The sequence below is a fragment of the Tamandua tetradactyla genome, chromosome 11, assembly GCF_023851605.1.
Source record: "Tamandua tetradactyla isolate mTamTet1 chromosome 11, mTamTet1.pri, whole genome shotgun sequence".
NCBI classification, from domain to species: Eukaryota; Metazoa; Chordata; class Mammalia; order Pilosa; family Myrmecophagidae; genus Tamandua; species Tamandua tetradactyla.
The window spans coordinates 90,323,387-90,348,412 of NC_135337.1; the positions used below are offsets into that span (position 1 = coordinate 90,323,387).

The 25,026-nt window shown below is 39.8% G+C and overlaps 1 protein-coding gene across 1 annotated transcript in view; it reads right to left on the reverse strand.

Moving 5' to 3' along the window:
• The window catches only part of LOC143650657 (uncharacterized), a 33,359-nt gene extending 17,296 nt beyond the window's left edge, over window positions 1–16,063 (reverse strand). Inside the window, exon 1 of the mRNA XM_077121709.1 lies at window positions 15,955–16,063. Within this exon, the coding sequence (XP_076977824.1) occupies window positions 15,955–15,957 (3 nt within the window). The 5' untranslated portion in view covers window positions 15,958–16,063. The remainder of the gene's footprint in view (window positions 1–15,954) is intronic.
• Window positions 16,064–25,026: the final 8,963 nt, after the last annotated feature.

Sequence of the window (25,026 nt, forward strand, 5' to 3'; positions counted from 1 at the left end):
GTTGTGGGTGTCCCAGAAGGAGAAGAGAAGGGAAAAGGAGGAGAAAAACTAATGGAAGAAATTATCACTGAAAATTTCCCAACTCTTATGAAAGACCTAAAGTTACAGATCCAAGAAGTGCAGCGCACCCCAAAGAGATTAGACCCAAATAGGCGTTTCCCAAGACACTTATTAGTTAGAATATCAGAGGTCAAAGATAAAGAGAGGATCTTGAAAGCAGCGAGAGAGAAGCAATCCATCACATACAAGGGAAACCCAATAAGACTATGTGTAGATTTCTCAGCAGAAACCATGGAAGCTAGAAGGCAGTGGGATGATATATTTAAGTTACTAAAAGAGAAAAACTGCCAACCAAGACTCCTATATCCAGCAAAATTGTCCTTCAAAAATGAGGGAGAAATTAAAACATTCTCAGACAAAAAGTCACTAAGAGAATTTGTGACCAAGAGACCAGCTCTGCAAGAAATACTAAAGGGAGCACTAGAGTCAGATACAAAAAGACAGAAGAGAGAGATATGGAGAAGAGTGTAGAAAGAAGGAAAGTCAGATATGATATATATAATACAAAAGACAAAATGGTAGAGGAAAATATTATCCAAACAGTAATAACTCTAAATGTTAATGGGCTGAATTCCCCAATCAAAAGACATAGACTGGCAGAATGGATTAAAAAACAGGATCCTTCTATATGCTGTCTACAGGAAACACATCTTAGACCCAAAGATAAATATAGTTTGAAAGTGAGAGGTTGGAAAAAGATATTTCATGCAAATAACAACTAGAAAAGAGCAGGAGTGGCTATACAAATATCCAACAAATTAGACTTCAAATGTAAATCAGTTAAAAGGGACAAAGAAGGACACTATATACTAATAAAAGGAACAATTAAACAAGAAGACATAACAATCATAAATATTTATGCACCGAACCAGAATGCCCCAAAATATGTGAGGAATACACTGCAAACACTGAAAAGGGAAATAGACACATATACCATAATAGTTGGAGACTTCAATTCACCACTCTCATCAATGGACAGAACATCTAGACAGAGGATCAATAAAGAAATAGAGAATCTGAATATTACTATAAATGAGCTAGACTTAACAGACATCTATAGGACATTACATCCCACAACAACAGGATACACCTTTTTTTCAAGTGCTCATGGATCATTCTCAAAGATAGACCATATGCTGGGTCACAAAGCAAGTCTTAACAAATTTAAAAAGATTGAAATCATACACAACACTTTCTCGGATCATAAAGGAATGAAGTTGGAAATCAATAATAGGCGGAGTGCAAGAAAATTCACAAATACATGGGGGCTCAACAACACACTCTTAAACAACAAGTGGGTCAAAGAAGAAATTGCAAGAGAAATTAGTAAATACCTAGAGGCGAATGAAAATGAAAACACAACATATCAAAACTTATGGGACGCAGCAAAGGCAGTGCTAAGAGGGAAATTTATTGCCCTAAATGCCTTTATCAGAAAAGAAGAAAAGGCAAAAATGCAGGAATTAACTGTCCACTTGGAAGAACTGGAGAAAGAACAGCAAACTAATCCCAAAGCAAGCAAAAGGAAAGAAATAACAAAGATTAGAGCAGAAATAAATGAAATTGAAAAATGAAAACAATAGAGAAAATCAATAAGACCAGAAGTTGGTTCTATGAGAAAATCAATAAGATTGATGGGCCTTAGCAAGATTGACAAAAAGAAGAAGAGAGAGGATGCAAATAAATAAGATCAGAAATGGAAGAGGAGACATAACTACTGACCTCACAGAAATAAAGGAGGTAATACAGGATACTATGAACAACTTTACGCTAATAAATACAACAATTTAGATGAAATGGACGGGTTCCTGGAAAGACATGAACAACCTACTTTGACTCAAGAAGAAATAGATGACCTCAACAAACCAATCACAAGTAAAGAGATTGAATTAGTCATTCAAAAGCTCCCTAAAAAGAAAAGTCCAGGACCAGACGGCTTCACATGTGAATTCTATCAAACATCCCAGAAGGAATTAGTACCAACTCTCCTCAAACTCTTCAAAATAATCGAAGTGGAGGGAAAACTACCTAATTCATTCTATGAAGCCAACATCACCCTCATATCAAAACCAGGCAAAGATATTACAAAAAAAGAAAACTACAGATCAATCTCTCTAATGAATATAGATGCAAAAACCCTCAATAAAATTCTAGCAAATCGTATCCAACAACACATTAAAAGAATTATACATCATGACCAAGTAGGATTCATCCCAGGTATGCAAGGATGGTTCAACATAAGAAAATCAATTAATGTAATACACCACATCAACAAATCAAAGCAGAAAAATCACATGATCATCTCAATTGATGCAGAGAAGGCATTTGACAAGATTCAACATTCTTTCCTGTTGAAAACACTTCAAAAGATAGGAATACAAGGGAACTTCCTTAACATGATAGAGGGAATATATGAAAAACCCACAGCTAATATCATCCTCAATGGGGAAAAATTGAAACTTTCCCCCTAAGATCAGCAACAAGACAAGGATGTCCACTATCACCACTATTATTCAACATTGTGTTAGAAGTTCTAGCCAAAGCAATTAGACAAGAAAAAGAAATACAAGGCATCAAAATTGGAAAGGGAGAAGTAAAACTATCACTGTTTGCAGACGATATGATACTATACGTCGAAAACCCGGAAAAATCCACAACAAAACTACTAGAGCTAATAAATGAGTACAGCAGAGTAGCAGGCTACAAGATCAACATTCAAAAATCTGTAGCTTTTCTATACACTAGTAATGAACAAGCTGAGGGGGAAATCAAGAAAGGAATCCCATTTACAATTGCAACTAAAAGAATAAAATACCTAGGAATAAATTTCACTAAAGAGACAAAAAACATATATAAAGAAAACTACAAAAAACTGCTAAAAGAAATCACAGAAGACCTAAATAGATGGAAGGGCATACCGTGTTCATGGATTGGAAGACTAAATATAATTAAGATGTCAATCCTACCTAAACTGATCTACAGATTCAATGCAATACCAATCAAAATCCCAACAACTTATTTTTCAGAATTAGAAAAACCAATAAGCAAATTTATCTGGAAGGGCAGGGTGCCCCGAATTGCTAAAAACATCTTGAGGAAAAAAAACGAAGCTGGAGGTCTCGCGATGCCGGACTTTAAGGCGTATTATGAAGCCACAGTGGTCAAAACAGCATGGTATTGGCATAAAGATAGATATATCGACCAATGGAATCAAATAGAGTGCTCAGATATAGACCCTCTCATCTATGGACATTTGATCTTTGATAAGGCAGTCAAGCCAACTCACCTGGGACAGAACAGTCTCTTCTATAAATGGTGCCTAGAGAACTGGATATCCATATGTAAAAGAATGAAAGAAGACCCGCACCTCACACCTTATACAAAAGTTAACTCAAAATGGATCAAAGATCTAAACATTAGGTCTAAGACCATAAAACAGTTAGAGGAAAATGTAGGGAGATATCTTATGAATCTTACAATTGGAGGTGGTTTTATGGACCTTAAACCTAAAGCAAGAGCACTGAAGAAAGAAAGAAATAAATGGGAGCTCCTCAAAATTAAACACTTTTGTGCATCAAAGAACTTCATCAAGAAAGTAGAAAGACAGCCTACACAATGGGAGATAATATTTGGAAATGACATATCAGATAAAGGTCTAGTATCCAGAATATATAAAGAGATTGTTCAACTCAACAACAAAAAGACAGCCAACCCAATTACAAAATGGGAAAAAGACTTGAACAGACACCTACCAGAAGAGGAAATACGGATGGCCAAGAGGCACATGAAGAGATGCTCAATGTCCCTGGCCATTAGAGAAAGGCAAATCAAAACCACAATGAGATATCATCTCACACCCACCAGAATGGCCATTATCAACAAAACAGAAAATGACAAGTGCTGGAGAGGATGCGGAGAAAGAGGCACACTTATCCACTGTTGGTGGGAATGTCAAATGGTGCAACCACTGTGGAAGGCAGTTTGGCGGTTCCTCAAAAAGCTGAATATAGAATTGCCATACGACCCAGCAATACCATTGCTAGGTATCTACTCAAAGGACTTGAGGGCAAAGACACAAATGGACATTTGCACACCAATGTTTATAGCAGCGTTATTTACAATTGCAAAGAGATGGAAACAGCCAAAATGTCCATCAACAGAAGAATGGCTAAATAAACTGTGGTATACACATACGATGGAATATTATGCAGCTTTAAGACAAGATAAACTTATGAAGCATGTAATAACATGGATGGACCTAGAGAATATTATGCTGAATGAGCCCAGCCAAAAACTAAAGGACAAATACTGCATGGTCCCACTGATGAGAACGGACATTCGAGAATAAACTTGAAATATGTCATTGGTAACAGAGTCCAGCAGGAGTTAGAAACAGGGTAAGATAATGGGTAATTGGAGCGGAAGGGATACAGATTGTGCAAAAGGACTAGATACAAAAACTCAAAAATGGACAGCACAATAATACCTAATTGTAAAGTAATCATGTTAAAACACTGAATGAAGCTGCATCTGAGCTATAGGGGTTTTTTTTGTTGTTGTTTTTTACTATTATTACTACTTTTATTTCTTTTCTCTATATTAACATTTTATATCTTTTTCTGTTCTGTTGCTAGTTCCTCTAAACCGATGCAAATGTACTAAGAAATGATGATCATGCATCTATGTGATGATGTTAAGAATTACTGAGTGCATATGCAGAACGGTATGATTTCTAAATGTTGTGTTAATTTCTTTTTTTTTTCTTTCTTTCCGTTATTAAAAATAAATAAAATAAAATAAAAAAAAAAAAGTATTGACAAAGTCCCCTGAGGGAAGGGAGAAACATATGGAACTATTAAACCTTGCCATCAGGGAATCCCCTGATACTGTGTCAAACTTTAGGGACACCCAAATCAATAGGCCATGCCCTTGATCATGAGGCTTACTCTTGTGAAGCTTATGTAGGTAGCAGAGAAGCTTATGTAGGTAGCAAAGAAGAGTTACTTTTGGAGGACCTCTGTTGTTGCTCAGATGCAGCCTCACTCTCTCTAAGCCCAACTCTGCAAGTGAAATCACTGCCTCCCCCACTATGTGGGAAATGACATTCAGGGGTGAAAGTCTTCCTGCCAATGTGGGAAATGACTCCCAGGGATGAATCCAAACCTGGCACTGTGGGATCAACCACTACATCCTGACCAAAAGGGGGAAAAGCAGTATAATTAATAAAGTACCAGTTGCAGAGAGAGTCAAATAGAGTCAAGAGGCTACTCCGGAAGTTGCTCTTACATAAGCCTCAGGTAGACCTTGCTACCTATTGTAATCTGCCAACCCCCAACCAGGACCATTCCAGACAATCCTAAAGAATACCTAGGGCAATATGTAAGATCCCACAAGAGTTCCAGGCACTAGAGTAACTTTCCAGAAACCTACAACCTCCAGATGGGTCCAGATAAGTCCTGAAACCTAGCCCAGCCTCTCCAGAACATCAGATAGGTCCATCTCTCTACCCCACATTAGTGACAGACCCTTCCAATACCAAAAATTTAGAATCGCCATAGTCCAAACACCCCTAAAGAGAGGGATGGAAAGATCAAAGGTGATGGTGGAGTTATACAGAGAAGATAGGACTTAACAAATGAATATGAATGCTGAATATTAAATTGATATCTCTTTTAGTCTCCAGTATTTTAGAGGAGATAGAAGTAAAAACATAAAATTGTGACATTGTAACCCACGTCAAACTGATTTATGTTCTACAGCTAATTGTGGTGCTGTGCTTTGAAATTTACAGCTTTTTCGTATATATTTCTTTTTCACACGCAAAAAAGGAAAAAAGTCAATTATGATGATAAATAAATATTTAAGCCTTCTAGCCTCCTATATTCTGGAGCAGTTCGAAGGAAAAATATGAGAGGATCATAAGGTAGCCCATGACAAACTTTGGGATTTGTCCTGTAACTATTTTTTTTTTAATTTTTTATTTAAAAAAATTACAAGAAACAAACATTCCCAACACATACACTCAGCAATTCACAATATCATCACATAGTTGCATATTCATCATCATGATCATTTCCCAGAACATTAGTATCAATTCAGAAAAAGAAATAAAAAGACAACAGAAAAATATAACAAACAGAAAAAAAAATTTTACAGGCCATACCCCTTACTGATCCCTTTCATTGATCACTAGCATTTCAAACTAAATCTATTTTAACATTTGTTCCCCCTATTATTTATTTTTATTCCATATGTTCCTCTCATCTGTTGACAAGGTAGATAAAAGGAGCATCAGACACAAGGTTTTCACAATCACACAGTCACATTGTGAAAGCTATATTGTTATACAATCATCATCAAGAAACATGGCTACTGGAACACAGCTCTACAGTTTCAGGCAGTTCCCTCCAGCCTCTCCATTACATCTTGGATAACAAGGTGATATCTACTTAATGCATAAGAATAACCTCCAGTTCATTCTAATGTCAAAATTTTATTCCATTCTGGGTATGAGGGGCATTTGATATATTTTTTTTAATTATGGAGGTTTATTTTGCTAAATATGGGCTGATTGATCAACTACTTACTTGGGATACCCTTAAAAGAAAGTTAAGTTTTTTCAGTATGAACCTTAAAAGGCTCAGGGAAGTAAGTTCATTTATTAAATTTTCTGTTGGGAGAACAAAACTTCTCTCCCCTGACACTTTATTATCTTTGATTTTCAAAGGGCCTTGATCAGTGGTTGTGTCTCAACTAGAATTTATAGGACTTTGGGTTGCTATATAGTTGGCATTTATAAAATCTGAAGTATCATAAATAAAGTTATTTATTTAATTATACTGCCAGTCTTTTTTACTGGTCTGATTATTTGGTGCATTCATTAAAACTGATTATATGTGAGTAAAATGAGGACACGAGCTGATCTATCTTGCTATAACTAAGCAAACAATTTTGATGGCTGATGAGCCTTTCCATTAGAGTTACATGAAATGATAGAATTTTGTTGGTTATTTTCTTTATGAAACTAAAGAAACCAGTTCTTCCAAGGAAGTTGAAAAGGCTTGGTACAGATGTTAGTGTCAGGTAGTTCTGACAAACCTCCCAGTGCTGTAGTCCACAATGAGATGTCCCAGGGCCAAATGTAAATGAACAATGCTCTTCCTTACTTCTTGGGGCATTTGCAGAAAGAAAGCCCAAAGCAAGAGAGCTGGGGTGTGCCATTTATAGGAAGAGGCTCAATCTGTCGCCCATGACAGCTGATTTGAACTCTCCTTCAGTTTCATGGCTTTTGAATTCTTTTTAATTAACCATTTTAGATTTCTCCCCTTTTTTGCTGTCTTCCTTACAGGCCAGTTGCTAGGCTCAGGAGCCAATAGTAAACTACTTGCTTATACAGTCAGAACCAGGAAAACAGAAGGAATTTTCTACTCCTGGTCCCAACTAAGTATTGCCTCTTAAGAAAATTACTCTCCCTCGGTGATTGTCTTATACAGAGAATCTTTCCTTTGTGGACCTTTTTAGTAACCACTCAAAACTTTCCATCTCACTAATATGAAAAACCATGGCAGCAAAAAGGACAAAGTTCCACAAGATATATTTCTGAGATACTCTCTTATGTGTACTGATGAACTTGCCTTAGTAAAGATGTTTAATAAATTTGTTTGTCAAATGCAAGCGCAGATATCCAGGTACTTTAGTTCATCCATCTTGGCAATCTCCACATTATTATTATTATTATTACTATTACTATTACTATTATTATTAATGATGCTGAAGGGCTCCCACTAACCTTCTCCCCTTTGTATCAGAATTTGCTTTTATGGAGAATGCCTCTTTCTATACTGCCCAGTACTCAGATTAGGCAAGGGAGTAAAACCCAGATAAGGGAGACATGTTGAGAGGACAGATCATGAGGGCATATTTTATACCTGGAACCAGATAATATTTACCTTAGTCTTGCCTACTGGAAGCTGAATATATCTGATCTGAATAGAAAAAAGTGTACTTATCGAAATGAGCCTTTCGATACAAATCAATTAATGATTTTTATCCTGTAGAAAATTGAGGCAAGTTGGACTTGCATTCCCACCATTAACTCTCTATTTCACTGTTCATCTCAACCTGATGAAAATGGCTTTAAAGAACTGGGTCAGCCTTTTTGACTTCTAATACCTGATGTTTGATCATTAGCCAGATATGATTTGAGGGAACTGATTTTTCTAATTTGAAATATTAAGCTGTTAGGATAAATGGCCATATCTGGTGTTTACACTAAATTTTATGGCAAATGTAACTACAGAACAAATGGGTTCCCCTACTCAGAAAATTACAGTGATGTCTTCCAGTCTCCTTTTGGGTTAAAGTTTGTTTAGCCTGATCTCCAAAAAGATGCAGCTTTTCATCATGGTTTTTGATAAACTAATCTTGTTATTCCTTTATAGACCTACATATCCACAGGGGAAAAGAAATTGAGAAAAGAACAACTGAATTTTAAGGATATGAATATAAAGAATAGGAAATGGACATAAACCTGAGCCATGTTCTGAGAGATCTATCTCATTTTCTTTATACTTAAAATCTCACTTTAGTATCAAAGTATTTGCATACATTTCTGTCCATTTAACTCTTAGGGAGGAAAATCAATTCCAATCACACGTTACCGTGATGGACATGATGGAGGATATTTCCTCATGAAAGACGCCAATTCTGATTTTTAAAAATTTTTCTTTTCCAAATGCACTTTCTAGTTTTTTGCTTTTAAAATAGCTTCTTGGAACCAATTTTAGTGTATTTGTACTTAATTTTTGTTTTCATTTAATGTGCATTTTCTGACTGTATAGAGCAAGATTTGTTAATAATTTAATAATAAATTAGAAATCTAAATGAAAAAAAAAAAGAATAACCTCCAGGAAAACCTCTCCACTCTGTTTGGAATCTCTCAGCCATTGACACTTTGTCTCATTTCACTCTTCCCCCTTTTGGTCGAGAAGGTTTCCTCAATCCCTTGATGCTGAATCTCAGCTCATTCTGGGATGTCTGTCCCACGCTGCCAGGAAGATCCACACCCCGGGGAGTCATGTCCCACATAGACAGGGGGAGGGTGATGAGTCTACTTGCTGTGTTGGCTGGAGAGAGGCCACATCTGAGCAACAAAAGAGGTTCTCTTGAGGGTGACTATGCACAGATGTCTCAGCAGTCACTTGAGGGTGACTCTTAGGCTTAATTTTAAGTAGGCTTGACCTATCCCCTGTGGGGTTAAGTTTCATATGAACAGACCCCAAGATTGGGGGCTCAGCCTACAGCTTTGGTTGCCCACACTGCTTGTGAGAATATCAAGAATTCAACTTGGGGAAGTTGAGTTTTCCCGTTCTCACCATTCCCCGAAGGGGACTTTGCAAATACTTTTCCACTCACTGATCAAATCACTCTGGGATTCATCAGGGCATCACCTGGACAAACCAACAAACTTTCATGTCCTATACAAAGTTCCATGTACTTAATGTGTTCAATCAACTATCTACATAAGTTATATTAAGAGATGCACTAGTCAAAGTATAGATTTGTACCAAATAAACATTTTTTGCTTTAGTCTCACACATTAGTTTAAATTTTTAAATAGATTACCATCTATTTTCAGCACACTGCAGTAATGACATTCTTTTGTTCTTCCTCATGCAAAAACATTTTTTAAATTTGTACATTTAGTCGCTATCATTATAACCTCCAGGCATTTCTAGATTATACCATCTCAATTTTTATCATCTATCTTTCTTTGTGATTTCATTTATGCCCCAACCCTCCTCCCTCTATCATTCTCACATGCAGTTTCATTCAGTGTTTTAACATAATTACATTACAGTTAGGTAATATTGTGCTGTCCATTTCTGAGTTTTTATATTCAGTCCTGTTGCACAATCTGTATCCCTTCAGCTCCAATTACCCAATATCTTACCCTGTTTCTATCTCCTGATGGCCTCTGTTACCAAGGAAATATTCCAAGTTTATTCACTAATGTCAGTTCATGTCCGTGAGACCATACAGTATTTGTCCTTTTGTTTCTGGCTAATCACACTCAGCATAATGTCCTTAAGGTCCATTCATGTTGTTACATACTTCATAACTTTATTCTGTCTTACAGCTGCATAATATTACATCAAATGTAAATGTCACAGTTTGTTTAGCCAAGTGTCTGTTGATGGACATTTTGGCTGTTTCCATCTCTTGGTAATTGTTAATGATGCTGCTATAAACATTGGTGTGTAAATGTCCATTTGTGTCCTTGGCCTTGTGTCCTTTGAGTAGAGACATATAGGCATATAGAGGCATATAGATGGGTCCTGTTTTTTAATCCATTCTGCCACACTATGTCTTTTGATTGGAGAGTTTAATCCATTAACATTCAGTGTTATTACTGCATGGGTAGTACTTTCTTCTACTATTTTGCCTTCTGGATTTTATATATCATATCTAATTTTCCTTCTTTTTACCTTTACTCATAGTCTTCCTTTCTACACTCTTCTCCACATCTCTCTCTTCTGTCTTCGTATCTGTCTCTAGTGTTCCCTTTAGTATTTCTTGCAGAGCTGGTCTCTTGGTCACAAATTCTCTCAGTGATTTTTTGTCTGAAAATGTTTTAATTTCTCCCTCATTTTTGAAGGACAGTTTTGCTGGACATAGAATTCTTGGTTGGCAGTTTTTCTATTTTAATAATTTAAATTTATTATCCCACTGTCTTCTCGCCTCCATGGTTTCTGCTGAGACATCTGTGCATAGTCTTATTGGGCTTCCCTTGTATGTGATGGATTGCTTTTCTCTTGCTGCTTTCAAGATCCTCTCTTTCTCTTTGACCTCTGACATTCTGATTGTTAAATGTCTTGGAGTATGTCTATTTGGATCTATTCTCTTTGGTTTACACTGCACTTCTTGGATCTGTAATTTTAAGTCTTTCATAAGAGTTGGGAAATTTTCAGTGATAATTTCCTCCATTAGTTTTTCTCCTCCTTTTCCCTTCTCTTCTCCTTCTGGGACACCCACAACACGTATATTCGTGCGCTTCATATTGTCTTTCAATTCCCTGAGTCCCTACTCATATTTTTCCATTTTTTTCCTATTGTTTCTGTTTCTTGTCGGTTTTCAGATGTTCCATCCTCCAGTTTTGAAATCCTATGTTCTGTCTCTCGAAATCTACCATTGTAGGTTTCCATTGTTTTTTTCATCTCTTCTACTGTGTCTTTCATTCCCATAAGTTCTGTGAATTTTTTTTTCAGACTTTCAGTTTCTTCTTTTTGTTCTTTCCTTGCCTTCTTTATACCCTCCCTCAATTCATTGGTTTGGTTTTTGATGAGGTTTTCCATGTCTGTTCGTACACTCTGCATTAATTGTTTCAACTCCTGTATGTCATTTGAATTGTTGGTTTGTTCCTTTGACTGGGCCATATCTTCAATTTTCCTAGTGTTTTTTGTTATTTTTTGCTGGCATCTAGACATTTAATTACCTTAGTTAGTTTATTCTGGAGATTGCTTTCACTTCTTTTATCTAGGGTTTTCTTGCTAGATGAATTTGTTGTCTATCTGTTCTTTGACATTCCGCTCAGCTTTATCTAGACCTTTAGCTTAAGTTTTGTTCAACAGAGGAGAATTTTTCAGTTCTTGTTTTCTTGTTTCCTTCCCTGCTTGTGTGGTGCCTTTCCCCCACACACACTTAGGAGGGTCTACTTAGACATTATAGACCCCAGCCAGATTTTCCCAGACCAAACTGGCCTTCTATCAGGAGGAAAGAGTCACCTGCGTCGGTTTTCCCTGAGGGTGAGACCCAGCAGTTGAAAGACTTTCTTGTGAAGTCTCTGAACTCTGTTTTTCTTATCCTACCCAGTATGTCATGCTTGTCTGACTGCACGTCCCACCAGCATAAGATGACGTGGTACCTTTAGCTTTGGCAGACTCTCCCTGCTGGGGGCATGGTGGAGACAAAGGAGAGGCTGTAGGCTGGTTTTAATGGCTTCAAATTACCAAGACCTGGGGTCTGAATTCCTTGATGGAGGGATTCCACTTGGGTGGGGCTTCATCCCTCCCCTAGGGAAGGCACAGGCTCCAGATAAGCCCCCAAAAGAGCTCACTTCTGCCTATGCCTGGTGCAGTTGCAGCCTGAAAAGTCCTGCCACTGTATCCAGAGGCAGTCAAGCCTTTGTAGATACACAGCCACAAAAACCTCTGTTTCCTTCTTTTTTTTTTCCCCCTTTTTCTGTCAGTCCTGCCCTCTTGGCACTGGGGCAAAAATGAGCAACCTCCGCTTTGATCAGGTTCACCTAAGCTGTGGGCCTATTTTTAGTAGTCAGAATTTGATAATTAGTTCCACCATTGGCGTTTGATTGTGCCCAGTCCCTGCTGCTGGTAAAGTCCTTTCCTTTCCCCTCTGGGAAGCGGCCTGTGGGGGAGGGGCGCTGGCCGCCACAGCTTTGGGAACTCACGTTTCTGGGGGGTGCTCGCAGCCGGTCCAGACTGGGGTACACTGTGCGTCCGGTCACTATTATGGCTCCAGGAGCTGTTCTGTACTGTTTCTGGTTATTTAGTAGTTGTTCTGGAGGACGAACTAAAATGCACATGTTGTTAAGCCGCCATCTTGACCCGGAAGTCCTGGAACTATTTTTTGAAGAGTGTTTTGGAAACTATTGCTTTTTTATTTCTTTGCTTTCTATATATGTTATACTATACAATAAAAAAAGTTTTAAAAAAAAAAAGTTACTACAAAGCCGCAGTATTCAAAACAGCATGGTATATTGGCACAAGGACAAACATAGAGACCAAGGGAATCAAACTGAGAGCTCAGAAACCAAGCCTCACATTTATGTCCAACTGATTTTTGAGCTACGACCGCTCAATTGGGAAAGAATAGTCTCTTCAATAAATGGTGCTGGGAAAATTGAATCTCCATTTGAAAAAAAAAATGGAGGAGTTGTATCTCATCAAACAAAAATCAACTCAGAATGATTAAAGACCTTAATATAACAGCTAGAACTAACAAACTTCTAGAAGAAAACATAGGGAAGCATTTTCAGGACCTTGTGTTAGGTAATGGTTTCTTAAACTTTACACCCAAAGTACAAGCAATAAAATTAGATAAATGGGGCCTCATCAAATTTAAAACTTTTGTTCCTCAAAGGACTTTATCACGAAAGTAAAATGACAATCTACACAATGGGAGAAATTTTTGGAAACTACATACCCAAAAAAGGACTAATATCTAGAATATATAAAGAAATCCTTCAATTTAAGAACAAAAATATAAGAAACTCAATTTAAAAATGGGCAAAAGACTATAACAGACATCTGCCCAAAACATACAAATGGCCAGGAAGCACTGATAAGATGCTCAACATCATTAGCCATCAAGGAAATGCAAATCAAAACCACCATGAGTTATCATTTCACACCCATTAGAATGGCTGCTATTTAAAAACTGGAAAAAAACACAGATTGGTGACAATATGGAAAATTAGGGAAACTCATTCATTGCTGTTAGCAATGTAAAATGGGGCAGCTGATGTGGAAGTCTGTTGGTTCCTCAGAAAGTTAAATCTAGAACTACCAGATGACCAGGCAATCCCACTAGTAGATATGTACCAAAAAATTTAAAAAAAAAAGAAAGCAGAGACTCAAGCAGATATTTGCACACCAAAGTTCATAGGAGCATTATTCACAATTGCCAAAAGATGGAAGCAACCCAAATGTCCATCAACTGAAGAATCAATAAATAAAATGTAGTGTATACATACAGTAGAATATTATTTAGCCATAAAAAGGAACAAAGTACTGATGCATGTGACAAAATGGGTGAACTTTGAAAACATCACATCAAGTGAAATAAGCCAGACACAAAAGGACAAATATTATATGACCTCCCAGATTTGAAACAATTAGAATAAGCAAACTCAGAGTCAGAATCTAGAATATAGGTTACTGGGAGAAGGGTAAAGACAGATAATGGGAAGTTAATGCTTAAAATGTACAGGGTTCCTTTTTGGAATGGTGGAAATGCTTTGGTAATGGATGGTGCTGATGGTAATACACATTGTGAACTCAATTAACATTGAGTTAACATTTCAATTAGCATTGAAATACGTATCTCAGTATAATTAAAAGGGGAAGTGTGAGATTGTACATATGGTAACAGAATAAAATTTAAAAACTAGTCCATGCAGCTATACTACATAAACAGTGTAGCCTAAGTTAAACCCTGGAGCTTCAATAACAGTACAATTATAAAAATGTGCTATCATCAATTGTAAATGTTCCACTACGCTGCAGGGTGTTGGTGGTGGGATGATATAAGAGAATCCCGTATTTTAGGCATGATTGTTCTGTAAACCCAAAACTTCTCTAAATAAATAAAAAATTAATAAAATGTGCTCTGGGGTGGAAAAAAGGTAAAAAACTGAAGGGTAAAACTTAAGTATTTTGTTTTTTCCTGATATTCACCTCTTTCTCCCCTCTTTGGCAACATTTTATCCTATCTTTAAAGCTCTGTTAATTAAAGATATTTTACACTTACTAGAAACCTGAGGCTGAATAAATTATTTCAGGTAACAAACCGAAGTGGGGGCGCTGAGAGGTCCAGATCTGCTCCCTGACCCCCTCCCAGCCTACACTGATTGTGCCCACCTGGGTCTGAAGTGCAAATTTGCCTTACAGGATGTCACACCCCCTCACTGAGTTGTTTTTTTTCTCATCTTCAGTCCGTGAGAAACCATAAGGCTGGAATCATTTGTCTTTTCCCCCTTCCTGCCAGCAACCTGGGCGCCAGAGGAGGGAACAAAGAATGTGTCTCCGAGAAATTAAATCTGGGGTCGGGGAAAAGATTTCCAGAGTGCCCCAAAAGAAATCAGCTTTCTAGGTTAAATGGTGTGTCTGGAAATTTCCTAGGTTCCCACCCCTATTCCTTAGCTGTCCTCTGGGAGGAGAAGACCAGGAGCCAGTGATATTCCCTAGACTCTCCAAGAAAGGTGGCAGCTCTGGGCATCTTAGGTCCACCCCAGGCAGTTTAGGGAACAGGTCCAGCCAAAGGCAGGAGGACAGGCTGAAAGGACAGCGCCACCAGTGATGTCCTCAAAGAGGGACCCCAACCCAAACACGGTCCCATAGGATGCCTGTGCCAGGGAAGAGACCGAGAGGAGAGGCCCAAAGATTTTATACCAGGGGGTGTCACGAAGTTGTTCTCTACTTTCCTCTCATGTAAAGTTCTTACAAACCAAAGTCAATTAAAAACAGCCGTCTGTGTAAAGTGATAAACAACTGAACTACCGCAGCTGTTTGAAATGTAGTATGGGGGAGAGGAATGATCATGGGGTGAATCGGAGCAGAGAAGGGGGCTTTTAGGAACACCGGGAGGCAGCTGGGATTTTAGGGATTTAACGCCAGCTCTGGGAAGAACTACCTTGAGCGTCCCTCGGGATATGAGACCCTTTCCCCCCAATACTTGGAAGGTTTAGGGGAAATATGTTTCCCGAGGTGTGGGAGAGCAGTCGGGGACCCCACCCACCGCCCTGCGCGCTGGCTCTCTGCTGGTCCTGGGGGCGCCTCCCAGGCGCGAACCCCACAGGCCGAGGGGGACCCTCCCCTGAGGAGCCCCGCGCCCACACCCGAGCCCCGGGAGACGGGGGGCAGCGGCGCAGAGGGGTCCAGGGAGGGCTGCGGACCGGGGGCGCGGGGACGGCGCGCGGGGACAGGACAGGGCGCCCGGGGTCCCGGCTGCCGACCAGGCCCCACCCTGCGCGCCGAGGCGGCTGGAGCCCGAGCGGCCCCCGCGACCCCGGCCTGGAGCGCGGAGGTGACCCGGGGTCCTGCGTCCCAGCCGCGCCCTCCGCCCCCCAGGTCCGGGACCCCGGTCCCGCGCACTCACCATTTCCGCCTCCCGACGGCTCCGCGGCCCGGGCAGGGGACAGGGCGCCGGGGACGCAGGCAAGGCCTCCCACGGCCGCTCGGGGAAGGCGAGACGCGTTCGCGTCGCGGCGGGGAGGAGCCTGTAAATCCACGCGCCTGTCCCCGGGGCCCCTGATTGGACATTTCTCCTGGCCCCGCCCCTGCGTCGTTATTGGGCGGTGCTCCTGGCCCCCCGCCTCCTGAAGCCTGAGTGACAGGAGGGCGGTAGGACACGTGGTTGAGTGGGGGCCCCAGCGGCTTTCTTACGTGGGCCGGGACCTGGCTCCGCCCGGGGGATATTTGCATTTACACTGCATTTACGCCCCGCCCCCCTGAACGCCACTGGCTCCTTCTCTCAATCTATTCATTTTCAGCCAGGAAAATAGAAATCTTATGCAGTCAAGGGAATTACTTAATTCATAAAAAAGAAAGGAGTTATATGACAGTAATAAAGGAAGGAAAGCTAACATTTGAACCAGCTCGGAGAAGCATTCTGCTTCAATCCAGTTCGCAAGGAGCTCCTTAGGTTAGATAACATCTCCAAATTCACATCCCGCTGAAATGTGCCCCCAAGGGGGATCAGTCCCGGAACGGGGCAGGGTCTCTGGACTTCAACCTGCCCTCCTGTCCCTTCCCCCACCGCATGGAAACTCTCCCTCCTTCAGGGTCTGAATTTTCACGAGCTACGAAGCTCTCATCTGGATTCAGTTTAGGTTCTACTCTAAGTAAATTCTCAAACTCATAAGCCCTTTCTCCAGGAGCCAGCCCCAAGGAGTCTTTCCCTAACTCTGACCTTTCAGACTCTCTCAATAGACACAAATGAGAGTTTCGTTCCACCAACTCTACATGCCAAAACTAAAACCCTGTCCAGAAAGGGCCCCCAGACAACCACAGTTAAAACCTGTGAAACGAACAACTCCCCACAAACCGCACCCGTGGCTTCTCTCCGTGCTCACACTGAATGTTCTGAGATGTTCGAGTAGCTGGGGGCCACCTGCAGGGGAGGGCAGCCCGTTATTATCTCACCAACCACACAGTCAAGACAATGGGCTCAGACTTCGATACAATTTTGCTGAAAAGCAGTTTCAAGAACATGGACAAGCTCATCTGACGCGTCAATGCAGAGGTGAGTGTGCCCTCCCCATTATGTGGAAGGGGTTCTCTAATTTGATTAGATTTAAAGTTACCAGGGTCTTTATTTCCATGGCATGATGTTGCAATAGAGCTTCACAAAATATCATCATTGGATACTCCTACCAAAAATGCTTATAAGAGGCAAGGTTTGGGGTGACTATGTATTTGATACTTTAAAACATTTTGGCCAAATGAACAAGTAAATTGCGATTGGCTGGTTCTAATTGTGCTGGAGAAAATGGAGAGAAGAATGAGCTGTCAGGGCTTCAAATTCCCAGCTCAAGCACCAAATAAGTGACCTGAATATTAGGATGTGTGCGTTAGGTTTTCTGAAAAGTAAACCCAGGGCCTCATCCTATTAGTGATGCAAATTTAACTCCCACTCCCCCGGGGTGTCTGCTATTAAAGTGAAGACATTAAAAATAATAATAAAATAATAGTAAATAATAAAGTGAAGGCATTGACTGGAAATTGGAATGGGTCGGACATGGGCAGATTCTGATGAAACTGGGAACATTTTGCTCAATGCATGGTACTGTCAAAAATTGGGGCCACCTCTAGATATCTCAAACAAATTAATAAAGATGAATTCATTGCTTTGTTAATTACTGGAGAGCTAGGTTGATCAGGCACAGCTTTTCTAAGCAGACTCCTCTTCTGTTGGATTTCTGGGGCAGAGTGGTTTCAGAACTTGGCAGACTTTCAGAGATGGGGCTGGGTTGACATCAGTTATAGAAATAGTAGGTTTACAGAAAAATCATTAAATATAAAGCATTCCCATGCACCCCCTTGTTTTGGTTTGCTAAAGCTGTCAGAATACAGTATACCAGATATGGAACAGCTTTTTCTTTTTTTCACATGGGCAGGCTCTGGGAATCAAACCCAGGTCTCCAGCATCGCAGGTGAGAATTCTGCCACTGAGCCATGGTTGCCTGCCCTGGAACAGCCTTTTTTTTTTTTTTTTTTTTTTTACATGGGCAGGCACTGAGAATCGAACCCAGGTCCTCGGGCATGGCAGGCAAGCATTCGTACCTGCTGAGCAACCGTGGCCCGGGAACAGCTTTTATAAAAGGAATTCATTAAGTGTCAAGTTAATGGTTCTAAGGCCACAGAAAATTTCCAAAGTAAGGCATCCAGGTAAAGATACTTTGACTCAAGAAAGGGCATTTGATGTTCAGGGTTTCTCTGTCAGCTGGGAAGGCACATGGCAGTATCTACTAGCTTTCTCTCCTGGCTTCTAATTATGAAAGGCTTTTCCTTCTGCATCTCCAAAGGTCTCTTGTCTGTTTTGGCTCAAACTTTTTCCAAAATAGTTCCTTCTTAAAGGACTCCAGTTAGTGACCCACCTTGAATGGGTAGAGATGCATCTCCATGGAAACAACTTAATCAAAAAGATCTCACCCAGCAGTATTGAATAAGGATTGAAGAATGTGGCTTTTCCGGGGTACACAACAGTTTCAAACTGGCATCCCCCCACTATTAACTTTGCATTAGTGTGTACCTGTTACAAATGATGAAAGAATATTATAATTGTACTACTAAGTACTAAAATCCATAGTTTACTTTAGGATGTATTTCTCCCTATAATACCCTATTATTAACACCTTGCATCAAATGTGGTATATTTGTTATAATTCACAAAAGAACATTTTTATAATTGTACTATTAGCTATAGACCACCATTTACAATAGGGTTCACTGTGTTTTTTAGTCCTATGTTTTATCTTTTAATTTTTATTCTAGTAATAGATACACAACCTAAAATTTCCCCTTTTCACCACATTCACATCTATAATTCAGTGCTGTTAATCATACTCATGATGTTGTGCTATCATTGACCACCACCCATTTCCAAAACTTTGTAATCAACCCAAATAGAAATTCTGTATAAATTAAGCATTAAAAAAAAAATTACAAGAAACAAATTAAGCATTAACTTCCCCGTTCTCTACCCCCAACTCAACCCTTAGTAACCTATAGAGATTCTAACTTTATAAGTTTTCTTATTCTAATTGTTTCATATCAGCAAGATCATACACTATTTGTTGTTTTGTGTCTGGCTAATTTCACTCAACATGATGTCTTCAAGATTCATCCATTCTGTTACATGAACCAGAATTTCATTTCTTTTTAATGCTGTATAATATTCCATCGTATGTATATACCACACCCATTTATCCTTTCATTAACTGATGGACACTTGTATTGCTTCCATCCTTTGACCATTGTGTATAATGCTGCTATGAACATTGGTGTTCAAATATCTGTTTGAGTCCCTGCTTTCAACTATTACCTAATAGAGGGATTGCCAAGTCATATGGTGTTCTAGTTTGCTAGCTACAGAATGCAATATACCAGAAACGGAATGGCTTTTAAAAAGGGGAATTTAATAAGTTGCTAGTTTACAGTTGTAGGGCTGAGAAAACGTCCCAATTAAACCAAGTCTATAGAAATGTCCAATCAAAGGCATCCAGGTAAAGAAACCTTGGTTCAAGAAGGCGGATGAAGTTCAGGGTTTCTCTCAAGTGAGAAGGCACATGGTGAACACAGTCAGGGCTTCTCTTTCAGCTAGAAGGGCACATGGTGAACACGGCATCATCTGCTAGCTTTCTCTCCTGGTTTCCTGTTTCATGAAGCTCCCCAGGAGGCATTTCCCTTCTTCATCTCCAAAGGTCGCTGGCTGGTGGACTCTCTGCTTCGTAGTGTTGCTCTCTCTGAATCTCTCATTCTCCAAAATGTTTCCTCTTTTATAGAACTTCAGAAACTAAACAAGACCCATCCACATGGGTGGAGACATGCCTCTACCTAATCCATTTTAACAAACACTCTTGATTAAATCACATGTCCAGGGAGATGTCCTAATTACAGATTCAAACATACAGTATTGAATAGGGATTATTCTGCCTTTACAAAATGGGATTTAGATTAAAACATGGCTTTTCTAGGGGACATACATCCTTTCAAACCAGCACATATGGTAATTCTATCCTTAACTTTATGGGGAACTTCCAAACTGTCTTCCACAGTAGTTGCACCATTTACATTCCCACCAGCAATGAATGAGTGTTCCTATTTCTCCTCATCTTTTCCAGCACTTGTAATTTTCTGTTTGTTTGTTTGTTTTTAATGTAGCCTTCTAGTGGCTATGAAATGGTATCTCATTGTATTTTGATTTGCATTTCCCTAATAGCTAATCATGTTGAACATATTTTCATGTGCTTTTTAGCCATTTTGTATATCCTCTTTGGAGAAATGCCTATTCAGATCATTTGTCCATTTTTTAATTGGGTTGTTTGTCTTTTTATTGCTGAATGGTAGAATTTCTTTTTGTATCTGGATATTAAACCCTTATAGGATATGTGATTTCCAGATATTTTCTCCCATTGAGTATGTTGTTTTTTTCACTTTCAAGATAAAGTCCTTTAATGCTCATAAGTTTTTAATTTTGATGCAGTCCCATTTATCTATTTTTTTTCTTTTTTTGCTTGTACTTTGGTTGTAAAGTCAAAGAAACCATTTCCTAACACAAGCTCTTGAAGATACTTTCCTACATACTCTTCTAGGAATTTTAGAATTATGTTAGGTAGGGTTCTCTAGAGAAACAGAATCAGCAGGAAATATCTATAGATATAAATTTATAGAAGTGTCTCACATAACTGTGGGAACGTAGAGTCCAAAATCCAAAGGGCAAGCTGTGAAGCTGACAACTCTGATGAAGGGTCTGGATGAACTCCACAGGGGCGGCTTGCTGGCCAAAGCAGGAAGAAGGAACTGTCTCTTCTGACTCCTCATTTAAAACCTTCCAGTGATTAGATTAAGTGTCACCCATTGCAGAAGACACTCCCCTTGGATGATTACAAATGCAATCAGCTGTGGATGCGGCCAACATGATCATGATCTAATTCCATAAAGTCTCCTCACAGCAAAAGACAGGCCAGCACATTCCCACCCAGACAAATGGGCACCACCACCTGGCCAAGTTGACACATGAACCTGACCATGACAGTCCACCCCTTGTCAACTTGACAGCTATACACATCACTTAAACCATACTTAATCTCTAAATAGAAAACAATAAAAGACACATTTTTCCTTGCCAAATGATACTCAACTTCCCACATACAACCAGAAATGCATTAAATCTCCCCAGAATAGGGCAAGTCCTTGGGTAATATTCATTCTTAAACTTGATATCTTACAACTTAAATACTATAACATTAACAAAACACCATTATAGTCCTTGTTTCTGTAACTGATCACGTGGTCGTAGTTCATATTTATCACTACCTTCTTTCACTATCTGCTCCATGTTCCCTTTACCTTCAGCAAGCACTTCAGCTGGCTGTGGTTCTTTGCCTGGTGGGGTGACCCAAACCTTCATTCCTGAAGTTGCAGAGCTATTGGTAGTCCTGCCTGGATTGGGTTGTTGCAGTTTTCCATTGATTTTAATCACAGGCATGGTAGTACTAAAAGACGCCCAAGGGGATCGCCTATATTTCAGGAAAACTCTTCTTTACCTCCATTGTATAGTTGCAGTCCTATTTCCCCACTATAGTCAGGGTCAATCACCCCAGCCAGTAATGTAATCCCCTTCTTGGCTTGTTGATCCAGGGGCATGAGTAGCCCAAAGTGACCACGTGGCAGCCTTAGATTCCAGTTCAATGGAATCATTGTTGTGCCTCCTGGTGCAAGCACTCCCCCTTGGGAACTAAAACCTATAGACCAGCAAGAGCTCAAGGTCGCAGGGACAAGAAGCAAAAATTTTCCTAGTGGATCACTAGGGGTAATAATGAATGGGGCCACTCCCACTTCCACCTTGCCGCCCTTGGTTCCTGGACCCATGGATTCTGGCTATGGGAGAAATAGCACCATACAGTGGATGCTGATTCAGAACATGCATATCTTCCTGGAGAACATTACCCGAACCCTGCAAGGTATTGCCACCTAGTTGGCACTGTAATTGTGTTTTCAAAAGGCCATTCCAGGCAGAGAGAGTTCAAATAGAGTTGAGAGGCTACTCTGGAGGTTGCTCTTACAGAAGCTTTAGTTAGACCTTGCTACCTATCATAACCTGCCAAACCCCAACCAGGACCATTCCAGCCAATCCTAAAGAACACCTAGGGCAATATTTAAGATTCCACAAGATTCTAGGTACTAGAATAACTTTTCAGAGACCTACAACCTTCAGATGGGTCCCTGGTCCAGATAAGTCCTGAAACCCAGACCAGCCTCTCCAGAATATCAGATAGTTCCATCTCCCTAACCCGCATTAGTGACAGACACTTCCATATCAAAAATTTAGAATCATCATAGCCCAAACACCCCTAAAGAGAGGGATGGAAAGATCAAAGGTGATGGTGGAGTTATACAAAGAAGATGGGATTTAACAAATGAATATGAATGCTGAATCATTAAATTGATACCGCTTTTGGACTCCAGTATTTTAGAGTAGCTAGAAATAGAAACATAAAATTGTGAAATTGTAACCCATGTCAAACTCTGAAATACGTTTTACAGCTAACTGTGGTGCTGTGCTTTGAAATTTATAGCTTTTTTGTGTATATGCTATTTTTCACAAAAAAGAAGGAAAAAAGTCTATTGTGATGATAAAAAGTATTTAAGCCCTCTAGCCTCCTATATTCTGGAGCAGCTAGAAGGAAAAATATGAGAGAATCATATGTAACCCATGACAAACTCTGGGATCTGTCCTGTAACTACTTGTTGAAGAGTGTTTTGAAAACTATTGCTTTTTTATTTCTTTGGTTTGTATATATGTTATACTATACAATTTAAAAAGTTAAAAAGAAAAAAAAAAAGCCATTCCACCATTTTATTAATCCAGCTGCCTCTGGATGATGGGAAACATGGTAAGACCAGAAAATTCCATGAGCATATGCCCATTCCTGCACTTCATTTGCCATGAAGTGTGTTCCGTGATCAGAAGCAATGCTGTGTGGAATACCATGGCGATGATAAGGCATTCTGTAAGTCCACAGATGGTAGTTTTGGCAGAAGCATTGCGTGCAGGGAAAACAAACCCATATCCAGAGTTTGTGTCTATTCCAATTGGAACAAATTGTTCTCCCTTCCTGAAGGGAGTGGTCCAATGTAACCAACCTGCCACCTTGTAGCTGGCTGGTCACCTCAGGCAAAGGTGCCACATCAGGCGCTGCTAGTGTGCTGGTTTGAAAGGATGTATGGACCCTAGAAAAGTCATGTGTTAATCAAAATCCCATTTTGTAAAGGCAGAATAATTCCTATTCAATACTATATGTTTGAAACTATAATCAGATCATCTCCTTGGAGATGTGATTTAGTCAAGAGTAGTTGTTAAGCTGGATTAGGTGATGACATGTCTCCACCCATTTGGTGAGTCTTGATAAGTTTCTGGAGTCCTGTAAAAGAGGAAACATTTTGGAGAATGAAGGAGATTTCTGAGAGAGCAGAGAATGACATAGTCACAAGAAGAAGAGTCCACCAACCATCGACCTTTGGAAATGAAGAAGGAAAACGCCTCCCAGGGAGCTTCAATGAAAGGAAGCCAGGAGAGAAAGCCAGCAGATGATGCCATGTTCACCACATGCCCTTCCAGATGAGAGAGGATCCCTGACTGTGTTTGCCATGTGCCTTCCCAGCGGAGAAAGAAACCCTGAACTTCTTCGGCCTTCTTGAATGAAGGTATCTTTCCCTGGATGCCTTAGATTGGACATTTCTATAGACTTGCTTTAATTGGGACATTTTCTCGGCCTTAGAACTATAAACTAGCAACTTATTAAATTCCCATTTTAAAAGCCATTCAGTTTCTGGTATATTGCATTCCAGCATCTAGCAAACTAGAACAATTAGTTTACTGGAATCCTATAAAAGAGGACACATTTGGGAGAATGGGAGATTCTGAGAGAACAGAGAATGACATAACCACATAGAGTCCACCAGCCAGCGACCTTTGGAGATGAAGATGGAAAACACCTCCCGGGGAGCTTCATGAACAAGAAGCCAGGAGAGAAAGCTAGCAGATGACACTGTGTTCACCATGTGCCCTTCTAGATGAGATAGAAACTCTGACCGTGTTTGCCATGTACCTTTCCACTTGAAAGAGAAACTCTGAACTTCACAGCCTTCTTCAATCAAGGTATCTTTCCCTGGATGCCTTAGATTGGTCATTTCTATAGACTTGTTTTAATTGAGACATTTCCATGGCCTAAAAACTGTTAATTTGCAACTTATTAAATTCCCCTTTTTAAAAGCCATTCCATTTCTGGTATAGTGCCTTCTGGCAGCTAGCAAACTAGAACAGATGCCAAGTACATACAGTGGGGAAAGAATAGTCTCTTCCACAAATGGTGCTGGGTGAACTGGATTTTCACAATTGGACCCCTACTTCTCAGCATATAAAAAAAAGGAACTCAAAATGGATCAAAGACCTAAATATAAGAATAAAACCATAGAATTCTTAGAAGATAACATAGAGATAACCTGAAGATAATGCTTTCATGGTCTTGAAATTGACAATGAATTCATAGATATGACACCTGTGCTGGTTTGTAACAGTTACGTACTCCAGAAAAGCCATGTTCTTTTAATCCTAGTCCAATATTGTAGAGGCAGACCTATTGTTTAAATTGGCACCTGTTCTAGTTTGCTAGCTGCTGGAATGCAATATACCAGTAACGGAATGGCTTTTAAAAAAAAGAAATTTAATGAGTTGCTAGTTTACATATCTAAGGCCGAGAAAATGTCCCAATTAAAACAAGTCTATAGAAATGTCCAATCAAAGGCATCCGGGGAAAGATAACCTTGGTTCAAGAAGGCCGATGAAGTTCAGGGTTTCTCTCTCATCTGGAAAGGCACATGGCGAATGCAGTCAGGGCTTCTCTCTCGGCTGGAAGGGCACATGGCAGACACGGCGTCATCTGCT